General features: G+C 36.9%; 1 protein-coding gene across 3 annotated transcripts in view; it reads left to right on the forward strand.

Moving 5' to 3' along the window:
• The window catches only part of elfn1b (extracellular leucine-rich repeat and fibronectin type III domain containing 1b), a 149,793-nt gene extending 123,202 nt beyond the window's left edge, over positions 1–26,591 (forward strand). Inside the window, exons 4-6 of one of the 3 annotated variants that reach the window (XR_015476257.1) lie at positions 19,592–24,420; positions 25,673–25,815; positions 25,877–26,591. Coding sequence is in view for 1 of the 3 variants with exons in the window: in XM_087236713.1 (XP_087092839.1) it covers positions 19,929–22,373 (2,445 nt within the window). In the remaining 2 variants the exon portion in view is untranslated. Of the gene's footprint in view, positions 1–19,591 lie in introns of all 3 variants that reach the window. The other 2 variants (XR_015476256.1, XM_087236713.1) reach the window with 2 other exon arrangements.
• The last annotated feature ends 304 nt before the right edge of the window (positions 26,592–26,895 follow it).

Below are 26,895 nucleotides of genomic sequence, written 5' to 3' on the forward strand. Positions count from 1 at the left end.
CTCACGTTTAAGAGCAAGGGGTGTCCTCTGGTGGTTCGGCAGTAGGGTTGCATATAGGGAGAATCGGCTCTTTAATGTTTATTGCCACTCTTCAGTAAAAGACTGAAAATACAGGAGAAATACGGGAAAATACCATTACCGGTAATAGCAGGGTAGAAACTATTGATTTCAGTAGATTTTTATTTTTAACATTTTTAAAAATACCTGCTTTTATGTTCAAAACCCAGTTTGCCATTTTCCAAAATAACTATACAATAAGCCATTTAAAAATTCTATTTAAAGTACGATGTCCTTTCTATCATCAAGGAATAATGAGAAGAAAATGTATCAGTTTCAACAGAAATAATGTTTCATGATCTACAAAATAAGGATATTAGAGTGATTTCTGGAAGATTGTGACAATGAAGATTAGAGTAATGTTTCTAATTACACACATAATAATTATAAATACATTAAAGTGTATAAGTGAATATTTTAGAGATGGTTGTCCATGTAAAATTCACCCTATTGTAGCAATAGTAGCACCTCAGACCTGGATCTTTTGAAGCTAGCAGAAAGGTGTTAATAAATGTAAATAAAAGAGAAATGTTTGTGAGTGCTTCACAACATTATTATCAGGAGACGATCGAACGATCTTTGTAATTTACATCTCACTTTTAGAAGTGTAAGGATTTCAAAGAATCCAGAATGAACCCAGAGATGTACTTTTAAATCGTTCTGCATTCGTTTATAAGCAGTTAGATCCATTTGATGCTTTCGGCTACTAATAAAGACTGCATTATGTTTTGTGTTTAAAAAAAGTATTCTGCAGAATTACGCAGATCTTCTCCTGAAAACCGCAGAGCAAACCAAGGAAATCCATCTGGGTCTGACAATGCAAGACATGCAGCAAGTATACAGACGGTATTAACAGACAGCAAATGCAGCTTGTGACAACGGTTGAGATTTACACAAAAGCCAAATTACAGCAAGCATTCATATCCTTCAGTAAATACATCCACACTGCCAAAACATAAGCCACGCTCCTGTTTCCTGAACACAAACACAGTTTAACTCTGAACCTCTGCCGCAGTGTTTCCTTCTCATTAACATCTTCAAACACCGAGATGCTGCCGCTCAAAAGTTTGAAACAGTTACATTACTTTGAGTACTTTGAGTTTTTCTCATCAAGGCTACATCTCTTTTCTCCGAAATAGTTTAAATATAGTGAAATATTAAAGCAAAACGGCTCTTTCCGCTGTTCTAAATTCAGCCATAGATCATGCTTTTAAAGCTGGTGTTTTAAACTCCGGGCCAGCAGGCCATGTGCGGCTCCTCTTCCCTCCAAACTGCAACTAACATCAAAAATATAATGAGATTTGGCCCCCCAAAACATGTTTTTGAGTCACTATCATTGTTGTGCTGTCGCATGTAACCACTTGTGATTTTGACCAAGCTCTCCCTCATGAAGCATATATGAAATTAACGGAAACTGCAATTCATCGAAGTTCCTGTCCTGGCTCCATATTGAGCAAATTTGAATTGAGCCCACTGTTAAAAATGGCCAACTTTACAGCAGAAAATAATTGTTTACAGTCTGGTACAAAGAATGATTTTGGTTTATATAGCTAATATTACCCTTCATGAGTACTGTGAGGGGGGTGAATTTTTTTGTAACTCATCGGTTTTGCTTATATTAGGTTTATTAAGTCTGCATAATTGAGGGCGTGGCCACTTGAGTGACAGCTAGGTCTCGCTGGTCGTCGTAAAGTCACCTCAGCTGATTCCGGCTGATTAACCGCTGAACTCTGCATAAACATCGTATTTTTGTGTTGTTGTTTTTTGTGTGGCTTTACTGTACAGTCAGTTGCCTTTTGGAATTATTTCTTACAATTCTTACAATTGCCATCACAGTACAATACACAGATGTGGCAGAGAAATGAAGGCATTTCGTTTTCGAGGCGCAAAGAAAAAAGACCAACAGTTTCTTACCACTTCCCAATTCCAGTTTCCTTTTTGAAATTTTGTCATCAGTTTATCAGGAAGTGGTGATTTTGTTCTCTTTGTTCTCAAATTTTTTTTTTTGCAGTATTGCAGTTTTGAGCATCAATATATTTCGTAACATAGCTAATTATGACAGAAACCTACTGTTGCTAATGACGCAAAGGAAAAAACTCACTTAGTCAATCTTCTTACTAGATAAAAAAAAAAGAAAGGGAAGTAACTATAAAAAAAATTGCAAAAATAAAATGAAAATGTACATTTTAACCAATTCAAGGAATTAACGTGGAAGAGAACGTGTTTCTTTTGTGCACACACTAGATATGTTTTCATCCACTTATATTATGTGCATTTTGGATATGCACATAAAAAAAAACAGTTGATGGAAACGTCAAGATGCGCATAACTGAGTAGAATAAGCTTTTTATTCGAAAAGAAAAGATGCGCATAAACTGTGATGCAAACAATTTTACCTAACAAATTTAAGTATGCACCTTAAAAAAACTCATGTGATTTTGTTATAAAAGATCATGTGATTATAAAAATGTGTGAATGGACAAACCCGAAAGAGGAGCACATTGTAAAACATCTGAAATGTTGGTTTGGTCATTCTAAAATGTCTTAACCAATTCAGTATTAGTGTTATTATATTATTAATAAACTCCAAAATTGTCAAGTGCCTCTTTGCTTAGCAACTCGAGCCTTCAAATGCCATCACACAATCATTGCATCTTTAAGACTTTTTCCGCAGCTTTCTTTGCTCATATTTACCAAGGGTGCCAGTGTTAGTGGAGGGCACGGTGTGTCAATTATTTATGAATTAGCATTAATTACCACAGATCATTTGCTATGCAGGCCAGAATCTTTGATGTCTTGTGAAGTCAGATGTTGTGTAAATGCTGCGTGTTTGATTAATATGTAGCATGTATTGGCCTGCAGATTAGTGATGTGAAGCGCGCTGGATTAAAGCGCCTCTTCATTGTAAATGTGTTTGTGTATCTGTGTGAGAGCGACGGTGCTTAAGCATATGAAATTGGCCCTGGGAAATGTTGATATTTAATGATGTTCCTTCACACTCCAGAAATCTGTTCCATCGCTTTGACTGTGCAGATCATGAGCACGAGCGAAAACTGATGCACGTTACTATGTTTCCTAAACATTCATTCATTTATTTGCTTTTTGGGTTAGTCCATTTAATAATCTGGGGTCGCCACAGCGGAATGAACCGACAGCTTATTCAGCATATGTTTTACACAGTGGATGCCCTTCTAGCTGCAACCCATCACTGGGAAACACCCATACATTCTCGCATTCACACACATACACTACGGCCAATTTAGCTTACCCATTTGCCTATAAATGTGTAACTACAGTTCCAATGCAGGGAAATTTGATTAATTTATAGCAATGGACTTATTTAAATTAATTTTCATTTATAAACATTTTGGATTAGTGTTATTCAAACATGTTTGTACTGTTATTAATACTTTAAAATAACTTTATTCATACTTTTTAATTTACCAGATTAATTTTATTAATGTTTGAATATTCTTATATTTCTATTAACGTTTACAAATATTTATTGTTATATAATTATATAAAGCTCTTCTAAACTAAATATCACTTTTATTTTTAGTATAATATCATTATTATTATTATTATTATTTTTAATTATAACAGCTAGTGGCCAAATTGGGTGAAATAAGTATTGTACGCGTCACCATTTTTCTCAGAAAACATATTTCTAAAGCTGCTGTTGACCTGAAAAATTCACCAAATGTTGATAACAACCAAATAAATACATATTTGTACAAATCTAATTAGTTTAGAAATGAAGTTATGTGTAATAAAAGGAAATGATGCAGGGAAAAAATATTGAACACATGAAGAAAGGGAGGTGTAGAAAGGCAGAGTTGGCAGTTGAAATCTCTCAGTAGTTATTCAGCAACCCTTTGCCTTTCCTCATTGTAAATGAATATTAGCTTCTTCAGTCCAATATCTACATTACCAGGATGATGAAGATGAAACTAGGGTGGACATTTCAACAAGACAATGATCTAAAACACAGCCAAGGAAACTCTCAGACACTTTTAGAGAAAGTAAATCAAGCTGTAGCATGGCCCAGCCAATCACCTGACTTAAATCCTATTAAAAAACAAATTAAAGATCAGATTTGATAGACGAGACCTGATAGACGAGACTGTTTTTATTTTAGCATTTTTTTTTAAAAAAGCATGACGGTAAAACACGAACATGGTTATGAATATATTAAAACATGTGCTTGTTTGTTATAAAAATTCATAATAATGCCAAAAATACTAATTTGTGGATACTTCCGGCTGCAGCTGTGGCTGGTGTATTCTGGGAAATTTTCTTACCCCTTGAATTTATTTGGTCACTGTGTAAATGCACAGGACAGTTACAATCTTATTGCCACAGATTGTTATGATAACATAATATATGCATTCAGTGATTTCCTGAAGATAAATACCAAAAAATAGCACAACTGGAATAACTACAGCAGTCGCGATGGTCTGATCTCAAATAAAGCAAGAGATTGCGATGACATATGATGATGTGTGCAGGTGCTGTAGTGCTGTCCCAATTCTTAGGAGTAAATTTTGAAGCCCTTCCCCTTAACCCTCGTTTTTAAGGGCCAAGGGGAAGGGGTAGGGGTACAAAAATAGAATTGGGATTGGGCCCATATTCTTCATATGAGATGCGTCTTTAAGCTGCCATATATATGAGCAATATCACACTCGTAGCAGTGGGATATGGCTGTATATCGGCACTGATGGGAGGCGTGCATGCCGAGTGCCTTGGTGCCCCCACCAGTGCCGATATACAGCCATATCGCACTGCTACGAGTGTGATATAGTGTTTATACAATAGTTTGACGGTATAATTGTGTATATAAAAACAAAATCAAACATGGAGAGTCTCAAAAAGCCATTTGTATGAGGAACTACTTTCTTCCCCATTGGATTCAAATCATAAGCTGACAGTTAAAACAGTTAAGCAAGCATCTTTTACACTTTAGATCTGTAATGTCTGCTTTTTGCTGGCTGTATGTGGGCGGAGTAATACACAAAGGGTAAAGAGGCTGTACGGGTGCTGATATTACTTTAATATACCACAGCTATCAGCCAATCAGATTCGAGAACCAGACAGAACTGTTGTATAAATATATATATATAACCCTTTATATAGGTTATAGTTTCACTGAATATCATACTAACAGTATTTAGCTTAAAAAAAACTGGTGTAAAGAAAACCTTGCATCCAACTAATTAACAAGGCAAACAATATTCCTGCATTCTCTATTGTATCTCTCAACACATTAAATAACAGTTTAGAGTTTCGAGCTGGAACAGAGTGCATTTTTTCATCTCTCTTTTCTTTTACTTAACTTTCTGGACGATGTTATACCTGAAGTAAAGTTTTGTGGGTGCGTGTTGATATTGCATGCTGATGCTGTTTAGATTCCCCACTGACTCCATCTCAGCTGGACCTCACAGTGATGGCAGACGCTAATTAAAGCAGAATACATTACCTATAATGAGTAGGAAACTCTCCGTGTGTGTGTTTGTTTTGTCAAGGAGGCGTTATACTGCATGCATAAACGTAACGTTAAAAGTTTTTGAAGAGTGTTTGACTGTTTAAAGATGTGTAGAAAGACAATCATTGTAATAAACACTTTAAAAAAGTTTGAAGTAATTAGTTTTTTCTTGAAAAAATGTCTATTATGTTTACTAAAGCTAAATTTACAGGATGAAAAATGCAGGAAAACAGTCATTTTATGAAGTGTTATTTTAATTGAAATATTACTACTGTACAATTGAAACAATTCTGATTAGCTTACTGTATTCAAAGCAGCCAACTTCATTCATTTTCTTTCAGCTTAGTCCCTTATCTATCAGGGATCGCCATGGCAGAATTAACAGCAACTAGCATATGTTATATGCAACGGATGTCCTTCCAGCCATTATCCAGTACTGGGAAACACCCATACACTCTCACATTCACACACACACAATCATACACTATGGTCAATTTAGTTTTTTCAATTCCCCTACAGTATAGCACATGTCTTTGGACTGTGGGGGAAATCAGAGCACCTGGAGGATCCCACGCAAAGACGGGAAGAACATGCAAACTCCACACAGATAAGCCAACTGGCCCAGCTGGAACTCGAACTGGTGATCTTCTTGCTGTGAGGAGATAGTGCTAACCACTTAGCCTCTATGTCGCCCCCAGTTTTTAAAATTAAAGGTGCAGTAGGTGATTTGTCTTCAAAAACATTTTTGGTTGTGTTGGTTAAAAGTCTCTTCACATTCCAATAGTGGATAAGTTGGCAGTTCATTCCGCTGTTGCGACCCCTAATTAGTTGAGGGATTAAGCTGAAGGCAAATAAATAAATAAATATTCAAAGCAGTTGTAAATATTTTCTCAAACACACTTGGCCTTATTACTTCAGTATTACTGCAAACACTGTTTAACTGCAGTTCCATGTGTTCTGCTTATTAATTACAGTTGATGACAATTATTAGCCCCATGTCAAGTTTTTATACTTTTTGAAATAGTAAAAATCAGTCCAAGGCACTCGAAAAACTTGGAAAACATTAAAAAGCCTTTATTCACATGGCTAATCCTTAAAAAAAAAACTGCATTTCAGCAAAGAACTGCCTTTATCAGCATAACAGTGATCGGTCCATTAAAACTGGTTGGTATAGAGCATTTTTATAACTCTGCAAGAGGAGGAAACAGGGTAAAAAGATTCAAACAGAAAGAGACCTTTTGGATCTATACAGTAAAAGCAACTAGATTTCCAGGCTTAAATGGTGAATTAGATTTTTTTCCTTTTTTGTAAGACAGATTTTCTACAGATTGTCATTATATATTGTTGAATATGTATGTGTATGTATATTTGTACATATTTGGACTGTGGGGGTATACACACACACACACACACATACATACATACATACATACACATGCATAAATAAATAAAAAGAGATAATGCGTGTAATACAATATATTTCTCAAATAATACAACGTATATATATATATTTTTTTTCTTTGAGAAATATGTCGTATCACACGCATTATCTTTTTTATTTACAGTATATATGCATGTATATATTGTGTATCTGTATGTATGTATATATGCGCATATGTCCCTCTCTATCAATGCTGAATTAATGATGATTGTTGAGTTGACCTTTTTTATTATATTATTTTAGTATTGTTTAGATATTCAAATGAGTCATGTGACCGTAGCACTCAAAAGAAACTTCAAACGCACCTGATCACTGTTACCCAGATGAAGGCAGCTTTCTGTAAAAAGGCATAGGTTTTTTAAGGATTAACCATGTGAATAAAGGCTTTTTGTCAAATTTTTGCGGTTGATTCTGATGAATCCCTCACCCAAAGAACACGACACAATATTTAAACTGGCCCTGAGCACTTTTTGTTTGATTTTTGAGTTCCCAACCAGTGTTGGGTAAGTTACTTTAAAAAAAAAAAAAGTAATAGATTACAAATTACTGACTACTACTGGAAAATTGTGATGTGATTACATTACTAATTACTTCATGTAAAAATTAATCAGATTGCTAATTACTTTACTTTGAAGTTACTTTTAAAACATTTATATAAAAAATAGTGATTTAATTTAATAATATCTTTCAGTATCATATATATGTGATACTGCTACGCATTTGACGCTATTGTGTTAAACAGAACTTGGGGAAAAAATATACAGGGGGCTAATAATTCTGACTTTAAATATATATCATCTTTACCCATATTTTTCAAGTGCCAATACTAGGTGAGGGCAATATATTGTAAGTACTGAAAACAAGAGAACTGCAAAAGACAACACCACACTCTAATCAGCACCAGTCCAAAACACAACAGTATTGTGCGGAAAAAGATGGCAGAAGCTTCAGTTTGACTCTAATGATATATGGCCGAGCTTTAGCTCTCTGTGCAAAGGGAATCCTTGGTGGTCTGATCAGAGACGATCTTTGGTCTTGCACAATCTGCACTTTGTGTGTCATGCCTTCTGTTTTTTTCCCCCACTCTTGTTCCAGGATAAACTCTATATCAATGGCTGCCAAGTTCAAAAATAGCTGCACGCTGTGGAAAGACGTGCAAATTTATGCAGCCTTCTCAAAGTTGGCAGTGAAAAGACCTGACACTTTTACTCAGAGCCAATGTGCGGTTTAATCTTCTAGGATGAGCACATAACCAGACCACTAACCGCATACAGAAAGGGGAAAAAGACATAAAAACAGCCAAATATACGCCCAAATAATGACAGACTCTTACAAGTAATTACATACTTCATCCACAACACAAGCTGCTTTTCTAATAGAAACTTCTACAGCAAAGTCAACACTTAAAATATGTTTTATGGGGCATTTTTATACAGTAAATGTCTTTTTTTTTAACCCTGTTTGCAGTGCAGGACCACATTAAATGAACATCCTTATTACATAGGCAGAGATGCGCAAAATCTAAATATGTTTTTGAGTAGATACACAAAACTATACAAGAGGAATAGCACCCGGGGTTAATCTACCTAATTTTTGGGGTTAATCATCATGACAATGTCATTTATAGAATTCAATAAGATGGGAAAATAAACCTGTAAAAGTACTGTGTAACAATGTGTCACTAAGAACATATACAGGTGTCAAACTCTGTTCCTGGAGGGCCGCAGCTATGCACAGTTTGGTTCCAACTCAAATAAACACACCTGATCAAACTAATTGAGTGCTTTATCGTGCATTCACACAGGGCTTCAGCGTCAACACTTGACTTAGGACGTGTCTGAAGTTGGGGCTGACACAATCATCATAGCAGCGTCAGCCAATGAAATTAGTCCACTATCAGCTACTGTCTGAGCTGAGGTATTTGCATAAAGCAGTCTGATTGGCTGACGCTTCAGTTGGTGCTTGAAAAGTTGAGTTTCCCAACTTCTGCAGTGAGCAATGCCCCTGACGCAGTGCCTACGGATCCACAATGCAGTTTGGCAAAGCCTGACGCCACACATTCAAAGTGAATGGGAAGCGTTGACGCTATCGCACTGTGTGAATGGGGCGTATGGCTTGTTTAATAGCTACAGATAGGTGCGCTGGAACTAAAGGGGCTGGAACTAAACTCTGCAGGGTTGCGGAAATTGTGTATAGCACCCCTGTAGAGATGTATAGTAACGAAGTACAACTACTTTACTACTGTACTCAAGTACTAAGGCTGTATCTGTACTCTATTGTAGTAATGTTTTTTCTCCTTCTTCCACTTTTACTTTAGTACACGTTTTCGATGAGTTTTATACTTTTACTCTGATAGATTTTTAATTGTTTTTTATATTTTTTATTCATCATTACTAGGGATGTAAAAATTATTGATATCGGTTCAGTAATAAATCATAACAGGTCATTACATACTGACGTCACTTATCTCCTATGCGCCATGTCCCAGTAGAATAGTATGGCGAAGTAGGCGAGGGCGAGTAAATAAGGCTCTCACTTAAAAGGTAGATAATTGTGCGCAATTCAACTGCTTGTGCGTTTGCTGACAGTCTTTCATTGACAATGAAGGTGGCACAGCACACAAGCCGCTATTTCAATACTACAGAGAAATGCTGAAAACAACAAATGTTTTTATTTTTATTATTTTATCTTGTTCTCCTCGTGTTTTTGTGGGTTTCCTCCGAGTGCTCTGGTGTCCCCCACAGTCATGGGGTGTAGGTGAATTGAATAAAACTTAATTGTTTTAGGGCATCCGTTGCTTAAAACATGTGCTGGAATTGTTGGTTTATTCCGCTGGGGTGATCCCTGATAAATAAGGAACTAATCTGAAGGAAAATTTAAATAAATGAATCTTTTACAACCATCAAAAACAAGAAACTTAGGTATCTGAGTATGCCAATTTGTTAATATAATGGGGCATTCAAGCGTAAATAGAATATTCTGAGTTACTCGCTTGATTTGTGTGTGAAGTTCACTTCACAATAGACGTGGATTCGCATCATGAGTGGAGCATCTGTCAAGAAAGTCCTCGCTGCAGCTTGCAGTTTGGTGACGTACTGGACCAGGTCCACTACGTAGTGGATAATTATCTACACCTCCCTCAAACCTAACCGTCACAATAGAGTAGGCGTTACAATGTCTCCTGCATATTGGACCTGGTGACTGTAGCAAGGATATCTTGCATCTGTCTGCCTGGTGACGTTAGCTTCATTGCTAAATGGCCTATATTAATTTTATGAAGAGATTAGCTGTGCTTTATATGCTTTAGTAGCGCTGAAAAACACTGTAGATTCATTCGGTACCGTGTCTGGGTCCACTAGATCCTTTTAGAGGTGCACCCAGCTCTGTGACTTTATCAACTTTTCCAGAAACTCTACCTGCATAATGGAAACTTTCAACAGTGCTTCCGACTGTGCCAGCCAAGTTTGATGAGTTGTTTTCTCATGTCAGCATGAGGATTTCCCCTCGGGGCACCAATTGGCGCTACGTAACATAATCACACCCCTAAAAGAGCAAGCTCCTGATTAGTTAACTCGGCACAAATGTCCCCAAAGTTCAGATCTTCCAACTTGAGCGAATCGCTTGAAATGCTCAGCATGCTCAATTCACGCAGCTTCATTTGTGCAAATCACGTCATTCGTGCGAATAGAGACGAAGGATGTCTATTCGTATCTTTCTATTGACTTAAATTTGTATTGAATTTAACTTTTAAAATATAGAATATAAATAACTTTTGGAGATTTTTTTAATGAAGAATGTATTAAATTAAATTGCATTTAAGTTGTATTAATACTATTTAATAAAAAATGCACTAAAACAGTAATATTGTGAAATACAATCATATAACATTTAAAAAAAATCATACAGATACAAACTTTATGGAGCAGTGTACAGTGCATGTTAGTATGTAAAATTATTTAAAGAAAATTAGCTGGACAAACACATATTTGCTTTTCAAAATGCTCTTATTCTGTTTTAAGCTCCAGCATTTCTCACATGCTTTTACAGTATTTATATCATTCCAGTTTTCTCCCTAGTACGTAAAATCACCTTTCTGTGCTGCTTTCAATGTGAAGGTCACATAAATCCACATATATTGTGAAAAGCAAACAAACCCCATCAGACTCCAACCTCTTCTTCTTCCCGCAGTTCAAACATGCTACTTACAAAATGGCCAGTCACATCCACATGCACCGCTGCTTCATGGTGACTGAAGGAAGCTGTGTGCCATCTGTAGTTTGAGTCTAATCATAAGTGTGTAAATCAAACAAGCGTATGTGCAGCGGCGTCTGTCACCAGAAGCAGGATAATCATGAAAGAGTGCTGCTGGATGAAAAGACCCTATAGCCTGACTCTCCTTTTTATCACATCACTATTCACTCCAACATTCATTCTTGTTGTCTAGTGATTTCATACCTGGGATGTGTTTTCCAAACCATAGTTAGTCAAATATGGTGGCAAGTTCTGTCATTAACAATATAGCGAATCAGTGTTTCTCAATAAAGTTCATCTCAAATCGCATTTCTCCATATCTTTAGAAGAAAAAAACATTGTGCTTCTCTGAAGTGTGCTTCACACAGGTGAGTGGGTTTGACAAACCACCTGTAGAAACTTCTCTCTATTTGCACCAGACACTTTTACTTTTACTCCATCATATACGGACTCAATAAGGAAAACAATGTTTACTTTACCTTAAATACCTCTTTTGCACAATATTGTTTTGTCTTATGTACACGTATGTGTAAAGTTGCGTCAAAGACTATACCTGTCACTCTACGTCAAAGACTAGGACCTGTCACTCATTTAGTTTTGAATAGGGGAAAAGCGTAACGGTCAACATGGCAAATGAAGCCCAGTCAACTAGTACAGGAGTCAATCATCGATCGCTATACATTGATTTTTCTCCGGGGGTTATGTTACGTTAGTTGGACGGTCAACAAACAAACTAGAATCTCAGCGAATACTTGCTTCATAAACATAAGAAGTATCTCCAAATAAAGCTTAAAGTATTTATCTTTTAATGAACCAAGTGCACTTGATAACAAAAGTTCTCTGGTTTTGTAATCTGTATGAAACGAACGTGAGGTACAGTCCGTCCTCAAATGCACATCACATGACAGCAACAACTTAAACGCCCCACAAACTTGTAAACAAAGAGTTGCTGTCATTTCTGGAGGAAATTCGCCATCAAGACCAAGTTGTGAATTACTTCAGAAGAGTAGCGTGATCTGAATAAGCTTTATCCAGAGGATGATAATGTGTACAACGGCCATAAATGAAGTGGGTGTTTTGATCACGTACCTTTCGAGTGTGCATGCGCATTAGCTCGGGCAACGTGAAAATATGTCAATCAGAACATTCTAGAATACACAAGACCTGTCACTTGTGGGGAAAAGTGTAATGGTCAATATGGAGAATAAAGCCCGGCCTACTAGTACAGGAGTCAATCATCGATTGCTATAGACTGACATTTCTCGGGGGTGGGGTTTATCCCCTTTTCACAGCAACGTACGACAGAATTTTGTATGCTCAAACTGTAGTGTGATCTTGGCTTTACCAAGTATACTTAAAACTTTCAGGCTGGTGTGTTGAAGGAAGTTGGAGCTAAAATCTATAGGGACAGAGATCGGTGGCCCCTGCTTGAAACTATTAAGCAGGAGTGAGTTGGAGCTGATCGGAGCTAAACTCTCAGATCATCAGGGATTTATTTTGAGACCATTGTTCTAGCATGACCAGTAGCTTGGTTAGTTTGTTCAGGTGTGTCTAATTGGAGTTTGGAGCTAAACTCTGCTGGACAGTGTCCTTCCAGGAATGAGTTTGGGCACCCCTGCTATTGTGGACAGTTGATGGTCATTAACATTATGCCACCAGTCTTGTTTCACTCCCCTGGCTCTCGCCTGCCTCATTCGCTACAAGCAGAATCCTGCATCATACACTCCATCATACATACATTTGCTGTTTGTTGAAACTACGTATATAAAATAAGGTGAAACAACACAATTCTTGAGTTTTTTAGGGGGTAGGAATTAATAGTTTTAAGTTCAATCCACTTGTAAGTTAAATTAATTCCATCATGTTCTTCCAACACTAATCGATTGTGTAACCCAGCATTTTTTATAGTGTACACCACTGAGCTTTCATCAATGAGAGTTTACCTGTGTGGGACAATTTTTGCCTTTTGAAAGTGAATTGAACCAAGAAAAAAGATTCAAACAAAGCAAACAATCCACAGGTGTGAAACACAGGTTGATCAGATGAGGACAGAGATGGGCTGGCAACCCGAAAGGCTGTTTGAACACTTATGAACTGCTTTGCAACCTGAACCCAGCCCAATTACATGTCACAGAACACCCACTCACTAAACAATGGCCATTACACAATTATTTCAGCTTTGCAAACACACTCCAATGAAGCTTTGCACACAAACAAATCAACAGTGCGCCATTTATTCTGTAGTGTTTATGTGAACGTTTGGAAGCCCTCAGAGGAAGTTGTTTTAAGTCATTTCCTGAGAGCTTGTATATGCTGTTATAAGCTCTGTTTGTTCCGGCTCTTTGTCTCGTTCTCTGGAGAATTGAGCTTTTGCTGCTTTGAAAGGCCTGGTAAAATCTGCTCTAATAAAACATAAGTAGACATTGTTTTTAATCAGATCAGTAGTTGGGGCATGTAGAACTTGACTTATAACATAAACAAATTGATGCAAATGTGGTGCTGTAAAGTCACCATGCTTAAAAATGCCCCTTTAACCCTTTATAGGGAACTCATTGAAATACTTATAACCATGGAGTGCTACAGGGGGGTTATTACAAGAAAAAATATAAAGATTGTTATCAATGTCAGTCAATATAACATATATGGTTTTCCGTCTGGCTTCTCAGAGTCTGTATTAACCCCCATTTCAAATTTTAAGAGCTCTAATTGTGTGCAAGGAATTAAAAGTGTGGCTTTACAACTTCCCTAAATGCATAGTAAACTTGTAAATTCTGTAATGTCTTTTCCGAAATTAACTTTGAGAACCCCTAAAAGCTACTACATTTATTTTAACTGGAAGACTGAAATAGTATTTTTTTTTTAATAAAATGTATTAATCTTTGTTTGATGTTTGTTTTATCACTTATACTATTTTACAACATACAATGCTTAGCATAATTGAGTACACCCTATTTTAAAAATTAATATTTTTAGCAATTTCTCAGTGAATATAGGCAATGTATTTTGATGCATTTAAACAAAACAGATTTATTAAACAGATATGTTTTTAAAATAATATTTTAGTCACCAAACACATTTAGAATTTGAAAGATAATACAATTAAATTCAAGCAAAATATTGCAAAAAAAGTTACGGCCTACAAAATTTCAACTAAATTCTCTTGAATTTTCCATATTTTTAAAAAAATGTGTATTTAACATTTTTTATAACATATAAATTTGGGTGTACTAGTTTTTGAACCATTATCGAAAGGTATTTTGTTAGATAAGCTCCAAATTATATTACTAATTTATTAGGTATGATTATAAATCATTAAAATACAGTTAACAAGTCATTTATAACATGTTAACTAACAGCTTGTAATTATCTATTGGCTATCTATAAGGCACAATTATATATAATTAACAAACTATTAACTTTTATTTAACAAGTCATTTATAACTCATTAACTAACAGTTTATTAATGATCTATTAACTACTTATAAATGATAGTTATTTTAAAGTGTTACCAAAATTATTTTTCAACAAAATCTATTTTTTGCTTAACATTTTACAACACTTTTCACAAAAATGTTACAGAAATGCATTCTCTCATCTACAGTATTAAACTATATTTCCCCACAATACATTTGTAATCACTTAAAAGTTCATTTAATATACTGAATTTATAACAGAAATAAAATTTTGCAATAGAACAATAGAAGTATTGTAATGAGATATGCACAATGTCTGATTAATTTTACAATACTAAAATGTCTGCATGAACACTGCACATGCAGGACTTTTGCGTGCTCGAGTGTGTAGAGGAAAGCAAATGCCAAAAGGTGCGGATATCCATAATAAAGCTGTATTTATCCGAAAATGCTCACCAAATCTTTATTAAAAATGCCTCAAATGTTTAGTTTACAATAGCTATAGTTTTGTTTTACCAGTTGTTTTGTTTTATAGAATTTATTAGTTAATGTTTATGAGTTTATTTAAACTTGTGCTTTTTAATGATGATTCATGTTTTAATATGGAAATTATTCATAAAATCACTTTGCCTTTCCAGGAGTATTTATTTTCATAGATATTGTAATAATGAAGGAGTTGTTTAACACTTTTGTACCTTTTTATGAGAACAATAGTGTACTTTTGATTGTACTTTTGAATTGTACCATAAAAGGCACAGAACAGTATCATAAGAGGAATTTTCTGTTTCATATAAGATACAACTTTTAGAAAGGTGCAAAACTGTTCCTTAAGAAACAACAGGTAGCTTTTTTTTCTGAGAGTGTACAGTCAGTTATCTTAGGATTTATTTTAAATAAAGAAACTATTAGTAGTGTTTAGCAATATAAATAAATACACATTTTTAGAGTGCAGAAAAATTAAAATAAAAGATCACATATATGCATCTAAAATGGAATCAAACACATAAAACCCTCCAAACACCTTGAGAATAAGCAGTGCATATATACAGTATATCTGATATGCAGTTTGATATGCATAAACAGATATTTTATAAGCACATATCCTCCATTCTAAATCAGATGCCGCGATTTATTAGCACCTAAATGAATGTCAAACCGCATTAATCACGTCACGTCACTCTGATTCATCTTGACATGTTTACAGTCTGTTTACTTTTTAGAAGACTAATGACACCAATATCGCAAACCGCACCCGGAAAGCTGGGATTCTGGGGGTTTCTGATTAGAAAAAGAGAAGCAGGAGAGAGAGAGAGAGAAAGGGAATATATGTGGGGAACTGCTTCTCTTATGTTTGCCCAGAGCTACTGGCTTAATCTAATGTCACAGAGTCACACAGTTGTTTATTGATCATAAAAGGGCAGTGTGTTATTTTAGGCCACAAGTAACTACACAAACACACATACACACACACACTCACAAAATCAATGTCTTCCACTGTAACATGCAGTAGTGAATGTTGGTCTGCTTGAACGCCTCTTGCTGTGCTGTGTGTATGGCAGCCGGTTCATGGAAACTAACACAATAAGCCATTTCCTTTGAAGATTATGAATGGTTTGACATGCAGGTTAAGTGTTTTGGGGGCGACTTGCTGAGCCCAAGGCTTGTTTTCATGTGTACTGCTCTGTTAAAGTGCTCTATTGTGATACCAACATGGTTTGTCAGTTAGAAAACTGTCTGAAACACTGAGAGGAATGTTTCATATTGCATGCATTTTAAATCGTTACGATAGAGCGTAATAGTCCCATCTAGAACTGTTATTTCTGCTCATTCGGAAATGCATTATACATTTGCTGAATGTCAAGTTTGTGAAATGCAGACACATTTATAGTGCAAATATCTCCCTGTGAATTGAATTGATAGAGATGCCTCACGCCAAATGCATTTGGAATGTTTGAATGTCAGTGCATTAGATTCAGAATATTAAACCAAATAAATAAATAAATAAATAAATAACACATGCACATAAAAAAGAGGGGAAAGGCATCTGGAGGCAAATGGAAAGCAATAAATAAATGAATATTACATTTTGTGTCTCATACAACAAATGAAGTATTGTCATTTTGAATAAAAACAAAATTAAAAAATCTTTTAAATTGAGACAAAATGACAATTTATTAATTAGTTTGAAAAAAGAAGCATGAAAAAAATCAACATACAACAATCAGCCAATTTGAATGTTATCACTGGATTGAACAGGCTTTATCAGTGGTTATCTGCTGATCGATATGGGGCAGTAGGGGTCTTCTGTGCCTACTAGTAGGCTGTTATCATCCATCCACATGGTTAATCAGCTATAGATCACATATGGCTGCATCCGACAGTTAACCAGAATTGTTTATATTATTTATTAAATTTCCCCTTAATTGTATTTTATTAGTGTCTTCCCCTACCCCACCCTAAACCCAACCATCACAGATCTGGAGTCTTCTCTATTAGTATAGCTGATTAACCATGTGGATGGCTGAAAAACAGCCTTCTGGCTGAAAAACAGCCAAATCTATCAGCTGATAACCACTATAAATGACCATGCAATCGAGTGATAACATTTGAAGCAGGTGAAACAATAGATGTACTGCTTGAAAAGTTCTTTAATTGCTCAAAAATCCCATTTGGTTGAGATTTTGTAACCTAATTTATAAATGTGGGATATATAAAACCCTATGAGATTATATTAATTACAAACTACAAAATCTGAATCTGACTGTATATATATATAATGACATATATATCATCGAGAGGGAGAGGGAGAGAAAGAGAGAAATGAACAATCTTTTACCTAGCGACTGAAAACAGCCCACGTGAGAATTGCTCAATTCACTAAATAAATAAATAAATGGATAAATATTTAAGATGTTGGTAGCGATAAGAAGAGTTCTTGTGGGAACAGCGTTTTGTTTTCAGTCAAGGTGCGCAGCGTTTTGTGACAGTGTGTAGCTTCTAGCACAGAGTGAAACAACAGTTTGAACGCTATGAAAGATTCACGCTAGAGAAACCTCTTTTCACCCAGTCCCCACTTCTGCCCACCTCTTCTACTGTCTACAAAGCTCTTCTGAAATGAGAGCACATTCAACAGTTTGAACACTATTAAAGATTCATGCAACAGAAGCTTCTTTACACGCTCTCCACTCCTGCCCGCCTCTTCTACTGTCTACAGACTCTTCTCAAAAAAGCATTTGTAAGCAGTCAGAAGCCAACCAGACAACAATAACATTTTTTAATTTACATGATAAAGGGCTGCAAACACCACTGCACCAAAGGCAGGCCAGAGGATACATACGCAATGTAATAAAAAAAGGATTCGAAAATTCATTATCAGGTTGGCCCATTTCTTCGATTCTAGTCAGTTCTTAAACGAACCATTTTAATGGAAAGAACATTTGAATAATCTAAAGAACTTTTCCTGAATTGAATCCCAGGTTGTGGACCATTCCCGATCTTGTTCCTACCTCTCTCCCTCATCAAATATGCCAAAAATAAAACTAAACAAAAGAGAAAAATATGTTTGCACCTGAAGCAGACATTTCACATCAAATAAACAGTAACTGATCCCCTTTTTTTGTGATATCCCTGAAGTGAATTTTTTGAATGGTCTTGAAATAAATTCAGAGTCCTACTAGTCTGAGACAGAAACAAGAAAGAATACAAATGTGTTCAATAACAAGACAACACCAAAAATCTGCTATTACAGAACTAGTTATCCATCACATACATAATCACAGCTATTTTACGGGATTGTCGGACAATTCTTGAAAATAGATTGTGCTTTGGTGGTAGCTTTTTCCTAGTGGCCTTGTTGTATGCCTCTCCTGTTAGAAGCCAAACATGGAAGGTAATGGATTTTTAGCAAATAAGAAAACACAAGTCAGTAATAAGCAATCAAATGCACCCTGTTATTGACTTTCTTTAGTATTCATTGTTTTGTGCATACTGTGTTATTTAGTTGTTCTGCCTTTTCCATTGCAAAGAGCTAAGACGAATCAAAGTACAGTGGAAATCCCATTCATCATCATCAGTTAGATAACAGCCCCGGTATGATCTAATTGATGATGATGTATTGGTTTTTCACTGTATGTTAATTACACTGTGGATTATGTCGAGTCGGGGTATTTTTAGTCCCCTGCACACGGAGGCAAACACTCATAGACTCATAAAAGATTCCCCAACACATTGTGAGGGATTTGTATTTCATTTAGCACAGGAATTAATGCAATGTTTAATTACAAAATAAGATGCACAGGCAACATCAGGCTATATATGCTCGTCTAAAACAACCATTCAGCTACCGTATGCTGTTCTCTCTTTAACATTTGTTTGATTTAGGTCATGCTGTAATTAAAAAAGCAGTCTATTTTAAGAGTTTCCTTTCATTATCAGAGTGGAAAGGGTCTCATAAGCTAATAAGGTGGATGGATGTAAAAGTAAACTCTTCTTTATAGAGTGAGGGTGTGTGTGTGTGTGTTTGCGTTATCAGGATGAGCTAAGCTGTTAGACGTTAATTGGCCTCGGAGAGCGTGTGAGAGTGTTTGTGTGATTGATCTGTGCTAACTTTAGCTCATGGTAGGTGAGCAACCATAACGATTGTATACACATGAAAACATAAGAGTCAGCTTTAAAAATTGGATTTTCAAAAATAGCTCTGAAATGCCACCATGCACTTAGCAACATTGTTAATAGTTGGAAATTGAGGTGCACCGGAAATGGTGGGTGTTCATTTGATCTTAATTGTTATCCCAAGTTTGTGTAAGTGGGTTATTTCTCAATGCACAGTGTAAAATATTCACATTTATATAATGTTGTACCCTCACAGAGGGAGTATTGTTAGGACTTGACCTAGTTTCATCAAATATCAATACTTAAGTTCTTTTTTTTTTTTTCTTATTTCTGCAGGATGCAATATGAAAATGTGGTCATGAGCGGGTATCTGATGAGAAATGAGGCCCTCGGAAAAAACAAGCGCTTCCTGCCCTGTGGGAGGTTATGTGTGGGAATGCTCAGATACTCTATCTGAAAAGCTTTCGCACATAAACAAGACTCTGGTCATATATGAAGCCTCCTTTCCAGTGTGACAAGACACAAAACGCTCTTTGAGAAGAGAAAAATCAAGCTGATATCCCTAATAAAACACAACAATCATCCATGTGATTTCAACACTGCATCCAGTTACAAGCAACGTTGCATCTGTTGTTAAAGGTCTGTGTATTCAAAGAAAACACCTGCTGAAGCTATGACTGAAGCACAGATGTCCATTTCGTCTGGGTCTAGTGGACATGGAGGAGGAATGGTGACCAGTGCCTTACTTTGCTGGGCTGTGGCTCTTGTGTTCCTCTCACTGACAAGGGTGCCTGTTGTCCAGGGTGATTGCTGGCTGATTGAAGGGGAAAAGGGATTTGTGTGGTTGGCAATTTGCAGCCAGAACCAGCCCCCCTATGAAAACATCCCAATGCATATTAACAGCACAATTGTTGACCTGCGCCTCAATGAGAACAAGATTCGAAGCATCCATTTTTCTTCCCTTAGCCGCTTTGGCAATCTCACATACCTGAATCTAACAAAGAATGACATCTCTTACATAGAAGATGGGGCTTTCTCTGCTCAATTTAATCTCCAAGTGCTGCAGATTGGCTTTAACAAAATGAGGAACTTGACTGAGGGAATGTTAAGAGGTTTGGGACGCTTACAGTACCTCTATCTTCAGGCAAACCTGATCGAGACCGTCACAGCCAATGCCTTTTGGGAATGTCCTGCGATAGAAAACATCGACCTCTCCATGAACAGGATTCAGCAGCTTGATGGCGCTACATTCCGTGGTCTATCAAAGCTTACGACGTGCGAGCTCTACGCTAACCCTTTCAGCTGCTCATGTGAGCTGTTGGGATTCTTGCGCTGGCTTGTTGCGTTCCCAAACCGGACAAGTGAGAGGATGGCGTGTGATACACCTGCCGGCTTTTCAGGCTACAGCCTCTTGAGTCAGAACCCTAGGATGCCCAGATATCGAAATGCTTTCCATGCCCTCTCTTCAGTCTGCACCGATGACAATGTGACTCCGTATCTTCATGGATCTCCAGATGGAGGCATTCCAACGAGGTTGCCTGATTTGAGTCCTTGCGGACTGGATGACTGTTCCTCTGGGACATTTCCAGAGGAGACAATTAGCATCAGCCCCACCTTTCTGGATTCAGATGCTCGTCCAATAATGAAACTAAAAGAAGTTACTCACACAAGTGCAGTAATCACCATCCAGATTCCTAATCCTTTTCGCAAAATGTACATCCTTGTCCTCTACAATAACAGCTTCTTCACTGACATCCAAAACCTGAAAAGCCAGAGAGAAGAGATTGAGTTACAAAACCTTAAATCTCACACCAACTACACATACTGTGTGGCATCCATTCGTAACTCCTTAAGATTTAACCACACTTGTCTGACCATCTCGACAGGACCAAGGACATTGCAAGAACGTGTGGTAAATGACTCAACTGCCACTCATTACATTATGACCATCCTTGGGTGTCTCTTTGGGATGCTCATCGTGCTGGGTGTAGTTGTCCATTGCCTGAGAAAGCGCAAAAAGCAAGACGAGCCAAAGAGCAAGAAGCTGGAAAAGATGAAAAGAAACTTGATTGAGATGAAATACGGAACCGAGCTGGAACAAGGGACTATATCACAGCTGTCACAAAAACAAATTCTGTCCGCTGGTGAAACAGTACAAAGGATGCCATACTTGCCAGCTGCCAGTGACACAGATCAGTATAAGATGCAAGAGATCTCTGGAACGCCGAAGACTACAAAGGGGAATTACATGGAAGTGAGATCAGAGCAACCAGAGCGGAGCATAAGGGAATGCAGCGTTCCTCCATCGGAAACCAGCCAGGGATCTGTTGCTGAGATATCCACCATTGCAAAAGAAGTGGACAAAGTAAACCAGATCATCAACAACTGCATAGATGCACTCAAGTCTGATTCAACATCATTCCAGACTGCAAAATCTGGCGCTGTGTCGACAGCTGAGCCACAGTTAGTTCTCATATCAGAACATCCCCCGGGCAAGTCTGGTTTTCTGTCCCCAGTGTACAAAGGAGGCTACCATCATCCCCTACAGAGGCACCACAGCATGGATGCTCCACAAAAGCGTGCAAGCACATCTTCGAGTGGTTCACTCCGCAGTCCTCGCTCTTTTCGCTCCGAAGGAGCTTACAGATCAGAGTCCAAATACATTGAGAAGGCATCTCCGCAGGATGAGTCAGGAATCATCACAGTCACTCCAGCTGCTGCAATTTTGAGGGCAGAGGCAGAGCGGATTCGGCAGTACAGCGAGCACAGGCACTCCTACCCTGGTCCCCACCATATAGAGGAGTCAATAGAGGTGTCAGGGAGTCGGAAATCGTCCATTCTGGAGCCGCTGACGCGCTCCAGACCCAGGGAGTTGTCCTATTCGCAGCTCTCACCACAGTACCACAACCTGAGTGGCTATTCCAGTCCCGAGTACAGCTGCAGGCCTTCTCTTAGCCTGTGGGAACGTTTTAAACTACACCGCAAGCGTCACAGGGATGAGGAAGAGTACATTGCTGCAGGCCATGCATTGAGGAGGAAAGTACAGTTTGCCAAAGATGAGGACCTACATGACATTCTAGACTACTGGAAAGGAGTCTCTGCTCAGCAGAAGTCATGATTGCCATTTTTATAGCCCATCCAATTAAAGAAGACTGCACAAGTCTCTGGACCAAACCAGCCAGTATCAACGATTAAGTGACAAGTCAGCACTCACTTTTAGAGATATAGCTTAGAAGTATTGCTAGGTCTTTTCATTCTGTTTGAGAATGAAAAAGATTCTGTAGATCTCGCAGTGAGTGTACGTGCCAAGTGGTAAGAATAGCAAACTTTTAACAGTATTAACCTCAACTCAACATTTGATTTTTATATATTGGAAATAACAATAAACTACTATTATATTATCACCCTCATGATCATCATGACCATCATTGATTAGTAGTATTACTGTTAAGATTGATTCTTCTTATTATTATTACAGTTAATCTTTGGTTATCGCATGGCCGTGTCCTGTGACAGTATTGACTGTTGTGTACTTGGAAAACATTCAACTCAAAATGTCTGCCGAACACTGTTCTCCCCAACCTTAGATTTTTATACAGACTGTGCAACTTTGAAAATGCTCTTTTTTTCTTCTTTAGCGACTGTTCAATGGACAACTGCTGAATTTGCTACAGAAGCACACATCTACTGGATTTTAATAGAATGACTTTTCAAAGAAAAAAAACTGCTTCTCTTAATGCTTTCTCCATTCTTTTTTTGTAAAGTTTACATTTTCAAACATACGACGAATGTTTCAAGTCCTTAAGACTTATACCTGCAGCCACTGCGATGCAGGGAGAACTGTTTTTGGCTTTCTATGGTTTTCTTTCATTAACAGATCTTCAAGCAGTGCTACTGAGAAAACTGACTACACAAACTCAACACAAGTCCTGCAAACTGGAGAATGAATGTACAGTGTGTGAAAACTATTTTTCTCTGACATCGGTTTTAGAATATTTGGGGCTTAGTCCGATTTAAACCCACTTCGATTCTTGTTTGCAAGACCTTCAGAGATATGTCTATCTCAGTCAAAGATATTGCTACCACATGCCTACTTTAAACCACTGTGAATCCCAAGACCTTGCTTAATCAGCCCTGGGTTTTTTTTTTTTTTTACTGAAATTTAACAGAGCTATGTCTTTTACGGTTGATAAGCCAGGTCTGAAGTGCTGATCTACGCAGTCCTAATAGCATAATCTGTTCTCACCGCTATTAATGCTGATAGACAATTTAGATTCCACTGATTAGAACAATGGAATTGGCCTCTAAATTGTGAGGAAACAAATTTTAAAGACCTGTACTGTGAAACCACACGTTATGATACCCCGATTCATGGAGTGAAATAACATGACATTTAAATTATATCGGAATCAAAGTGCATGTCAAACGCTTAACAGAAACGTTGTCAGCAGCATATTAAGACCTAGAGTGTGCATAATGTTGTTTTGAAGCTGTCATATCCACTATCCACAGGTGGATTGCTTGGAATACTGTCAGTTTGTGTGTGATTTACAGAGATAATATGTTAAACAGTTTCGCCAACTGATTTTATGAAAGAAAATGCCATTTTCATACTGAGCCTTGTCATACAGATTCATTGCTTGTTTCTCTACTGCAGTCGGATTCTGAACAACCTAACAAGAGGATTGTTTCAGTTTTGTTTTACAAATAAGTTTAGCCAATTTCAGGTAATCATCATGAGAGCCAAATGAACGCCTACAAGAAAGAAGTAATGCATGATAATAGGAATAATTTAACTCAATTGTCTGTATAATTAATAGAATCAAGGTCTTCTTTAACCCTTGTGCACTGTTCAAATTGACTGCCCTTTTGTTAGGTTCAGGATGAAAACATCCACTGAATTAAACTGCTGTAAAAGTGCAGCAGATAAATATTGTTTTCAAAGTTTTTTGCACAAATCTGTCCATAAAACCTCAGTCCTGATTAAAACTACTAAATGTTTTTTTAAAAGACAGGATTCTATCTCTTTAATTGCCAAGTTCACAAATTATGTCACTGATTTGGTAAAAAAAAAAAAAAAAAAAAGATGTATTTTCAATATAAAAAGTAATTGTGGACTGGATTTTTAAAAACTTTTATTACAGTCTTGGACATGTGAATGATTAGTAACAACATTAGCTATATATATTTGATATAATGTTAGACTTTAATTTTTCTCCCTCATTTACTGTTGGTAGCTGTTTTTGCCCCATTGACTTCTTTGATTATGAGCACATTTAATGGTGCACATTTACACAATCTTTGTTTTTGTTTACTCAATGTAGTTCTGAGAGCTGAGATGCATATTTTGATTTTCACAGACACATCAACTGCACAAAGATCACTCACAGACACACTTTAATTTGCTGTTTTACTCCATATAAAATCCAGAAACCAAGCGTTTTTTTTTTTTGCACAGGCCTATTTAAAGGGTTTTTAGACTGATTTCACGCAGCCAGCATTTTTAAAAGCGAAATCTAGGCTGCGGTGGGAAGAAACCCGGAAGTATCGTTGGGAGTTGCATAGGAATGTTGTGTACTTGGCTGTATATTTTATCAGCGAAGAGAAAGTGACACAAATTTATCATTTCAACGCCTTCCCAGTGACCCGAAGGTCCGTTCTGAATGAATGGTGAAAATAAAAAGGGATATCAGAGCTCATTTTCAGCTAAGTTAAGGGAAATAGCACTAGTTAGCTAACCCAAACACAGGTTTTAGATGCCATTCATCAAACTCAGGTAAATAAACTGATTCTTTCACTATTTTAGACTCGTCACAATACTGAATTTAAAGAAAAACCGTCAATTTCCCACTAACATTTAAGGCACTGTTGATGGCTTTCTTAAATCAGACAACACGAGGATGTGTAAGGAGGTGCAGTGTTTTATCGCTCACCGGGTTAGACTGGAGCAGGAAAGCGTCCGCACGGTGTTTAACTGGTGCCATGAGCTGGAGAACACTTGAGCGTATTACTCAAAGAGATTGTGATGTTGTTTGATGCTAAATTACTTTTACTTGTTTAAATTAAACTTAACTGAATGATATTAAAGTGATGTTTACACCATTTCTGCATTTAGAAATCTCGGCAACAGCCGGAGGTTTGTAGTCCACAGCATGTTACTGCAATGTTTACAGTGCTGGTCCTATACAGTACTTCCGGGTTTCTTCCCACCCCAGCCTCGCTTTGATTCTTTAAAATGGCAGCCGCGTGAAATAAGCGTATGATGCCAATTGATGACCAACAGAACAAAATTTCTAATTTGACCTCTTCCCAACAGGAAAAACCACCAACAATCAAAGATGCAGGACTACGTACATGGTGTCATGGTTTTGCAATCCAAAAATGTGGTTATAATGGAAGTCAACAGGGCAAAAACAGCCACCAACAGTAAATTAGGGAGAAAAAAATTAAAATAATTTAAAAACAATGCATTAAAGGTGATGTTGTCTCACATGTCCAAGACTGTGGTAAAAGGTAAAAAAAAATCCAGACCACAATTACTTTTTTTATATTGAAATAACGTCATTTTGTGTGTTTTTCCCACCAAATCAGTGACATCATTTATGAAATTGTCAATTAAAGAGTTAAAATCCTTTAATTTCCTAAGCAATTTAGTAGTTCTGATCAGGACTGAGGTTGATTAACAGATTTATGCAAAAACATTAAAAATAAATACTAATCTGACGCATTTTTACATCAGTTTAATTCAGTGGATGTTTACATTCCCAAACAAAACAAAAGGATAGCACATTTGCCCAGAGTGTATTGTTGAGTTTTAATTTTTATTCAAAACATTTTCTGAAAATATGTCAAAATAAGATTTGTCACCCAAAAATCACTCTGCTAGCTGAAACACAGAAAATGTTATGGGCAAATTAAGATTCAAAATCACCCCAGAGTAGATGAAAACATCCCCAACAGCACATACTGTAAGGGTTAAACAACCAGATGATGATTTCTCTGAACTTTCCCTTAATTTGTGAATAAATCTTTAATATTTTTTTAAGATTCTTTGGAAAAACAAGTGCAAATTCATACTGTTTAAGACTCAAAGGAAATGCACTGTAATTCATGAATAGACCTTTTGAGTTGATTGTCATCTCTTATAATGCGAAGTGTAGCACTCCTGATTTTCCATGGACACTGAAAGTAAGTTGAAAATGAATGTAGAGCAGCCTGAAAACAGCCACATGTCCGGCTGCTTGTAAGAAGGAAAGAATGGATCTCAAAGGGCTTTCATGTCTGGTGGAAATGTCAAAGAGCACAATAAAAATGGTTTTATTTCTTAAAGAATAAATACTTTTTTTCTCAAAGACATATTGTGCCTCAAGCGGCGTTCAGCTGTGGAGCTTAAGGTAAGTCTCCTGTTGTGTTTTTGTGGGAAAAGCACAGACGAGTTGAGGTGGGCTGAAGTGTAATAGCATGTCCTATAAGAAACTGGCTGTTTAGGTCTCAGACACTGAAGATGGGAACTGATATTATTAAAGTGTTCCAAAAATCTGTATTGAATTTCTGGGATTTCAAATCAAAAGTAAATGGATCACAGAATGAAAATCAGATTTGAATAAGAAACACATTACGGTGCACTGTAAAAAGTGATC

The sequence above is a fragment of the Danio rerio genome, chromosome 1 (genome assembly GCF_052040795.2).
Source record: "Danio rerio strain M-AB ecotype USA chromosome 1, GRCz13ab, whole genome shotgun sequence".
Classification (NCBI taxonomy): domain Eukaryota; kingdom Metazoa; phylum Chordata; class Actinopteri; order Cypriniformes; family Danionidae; genus Danio; species Danio rerio.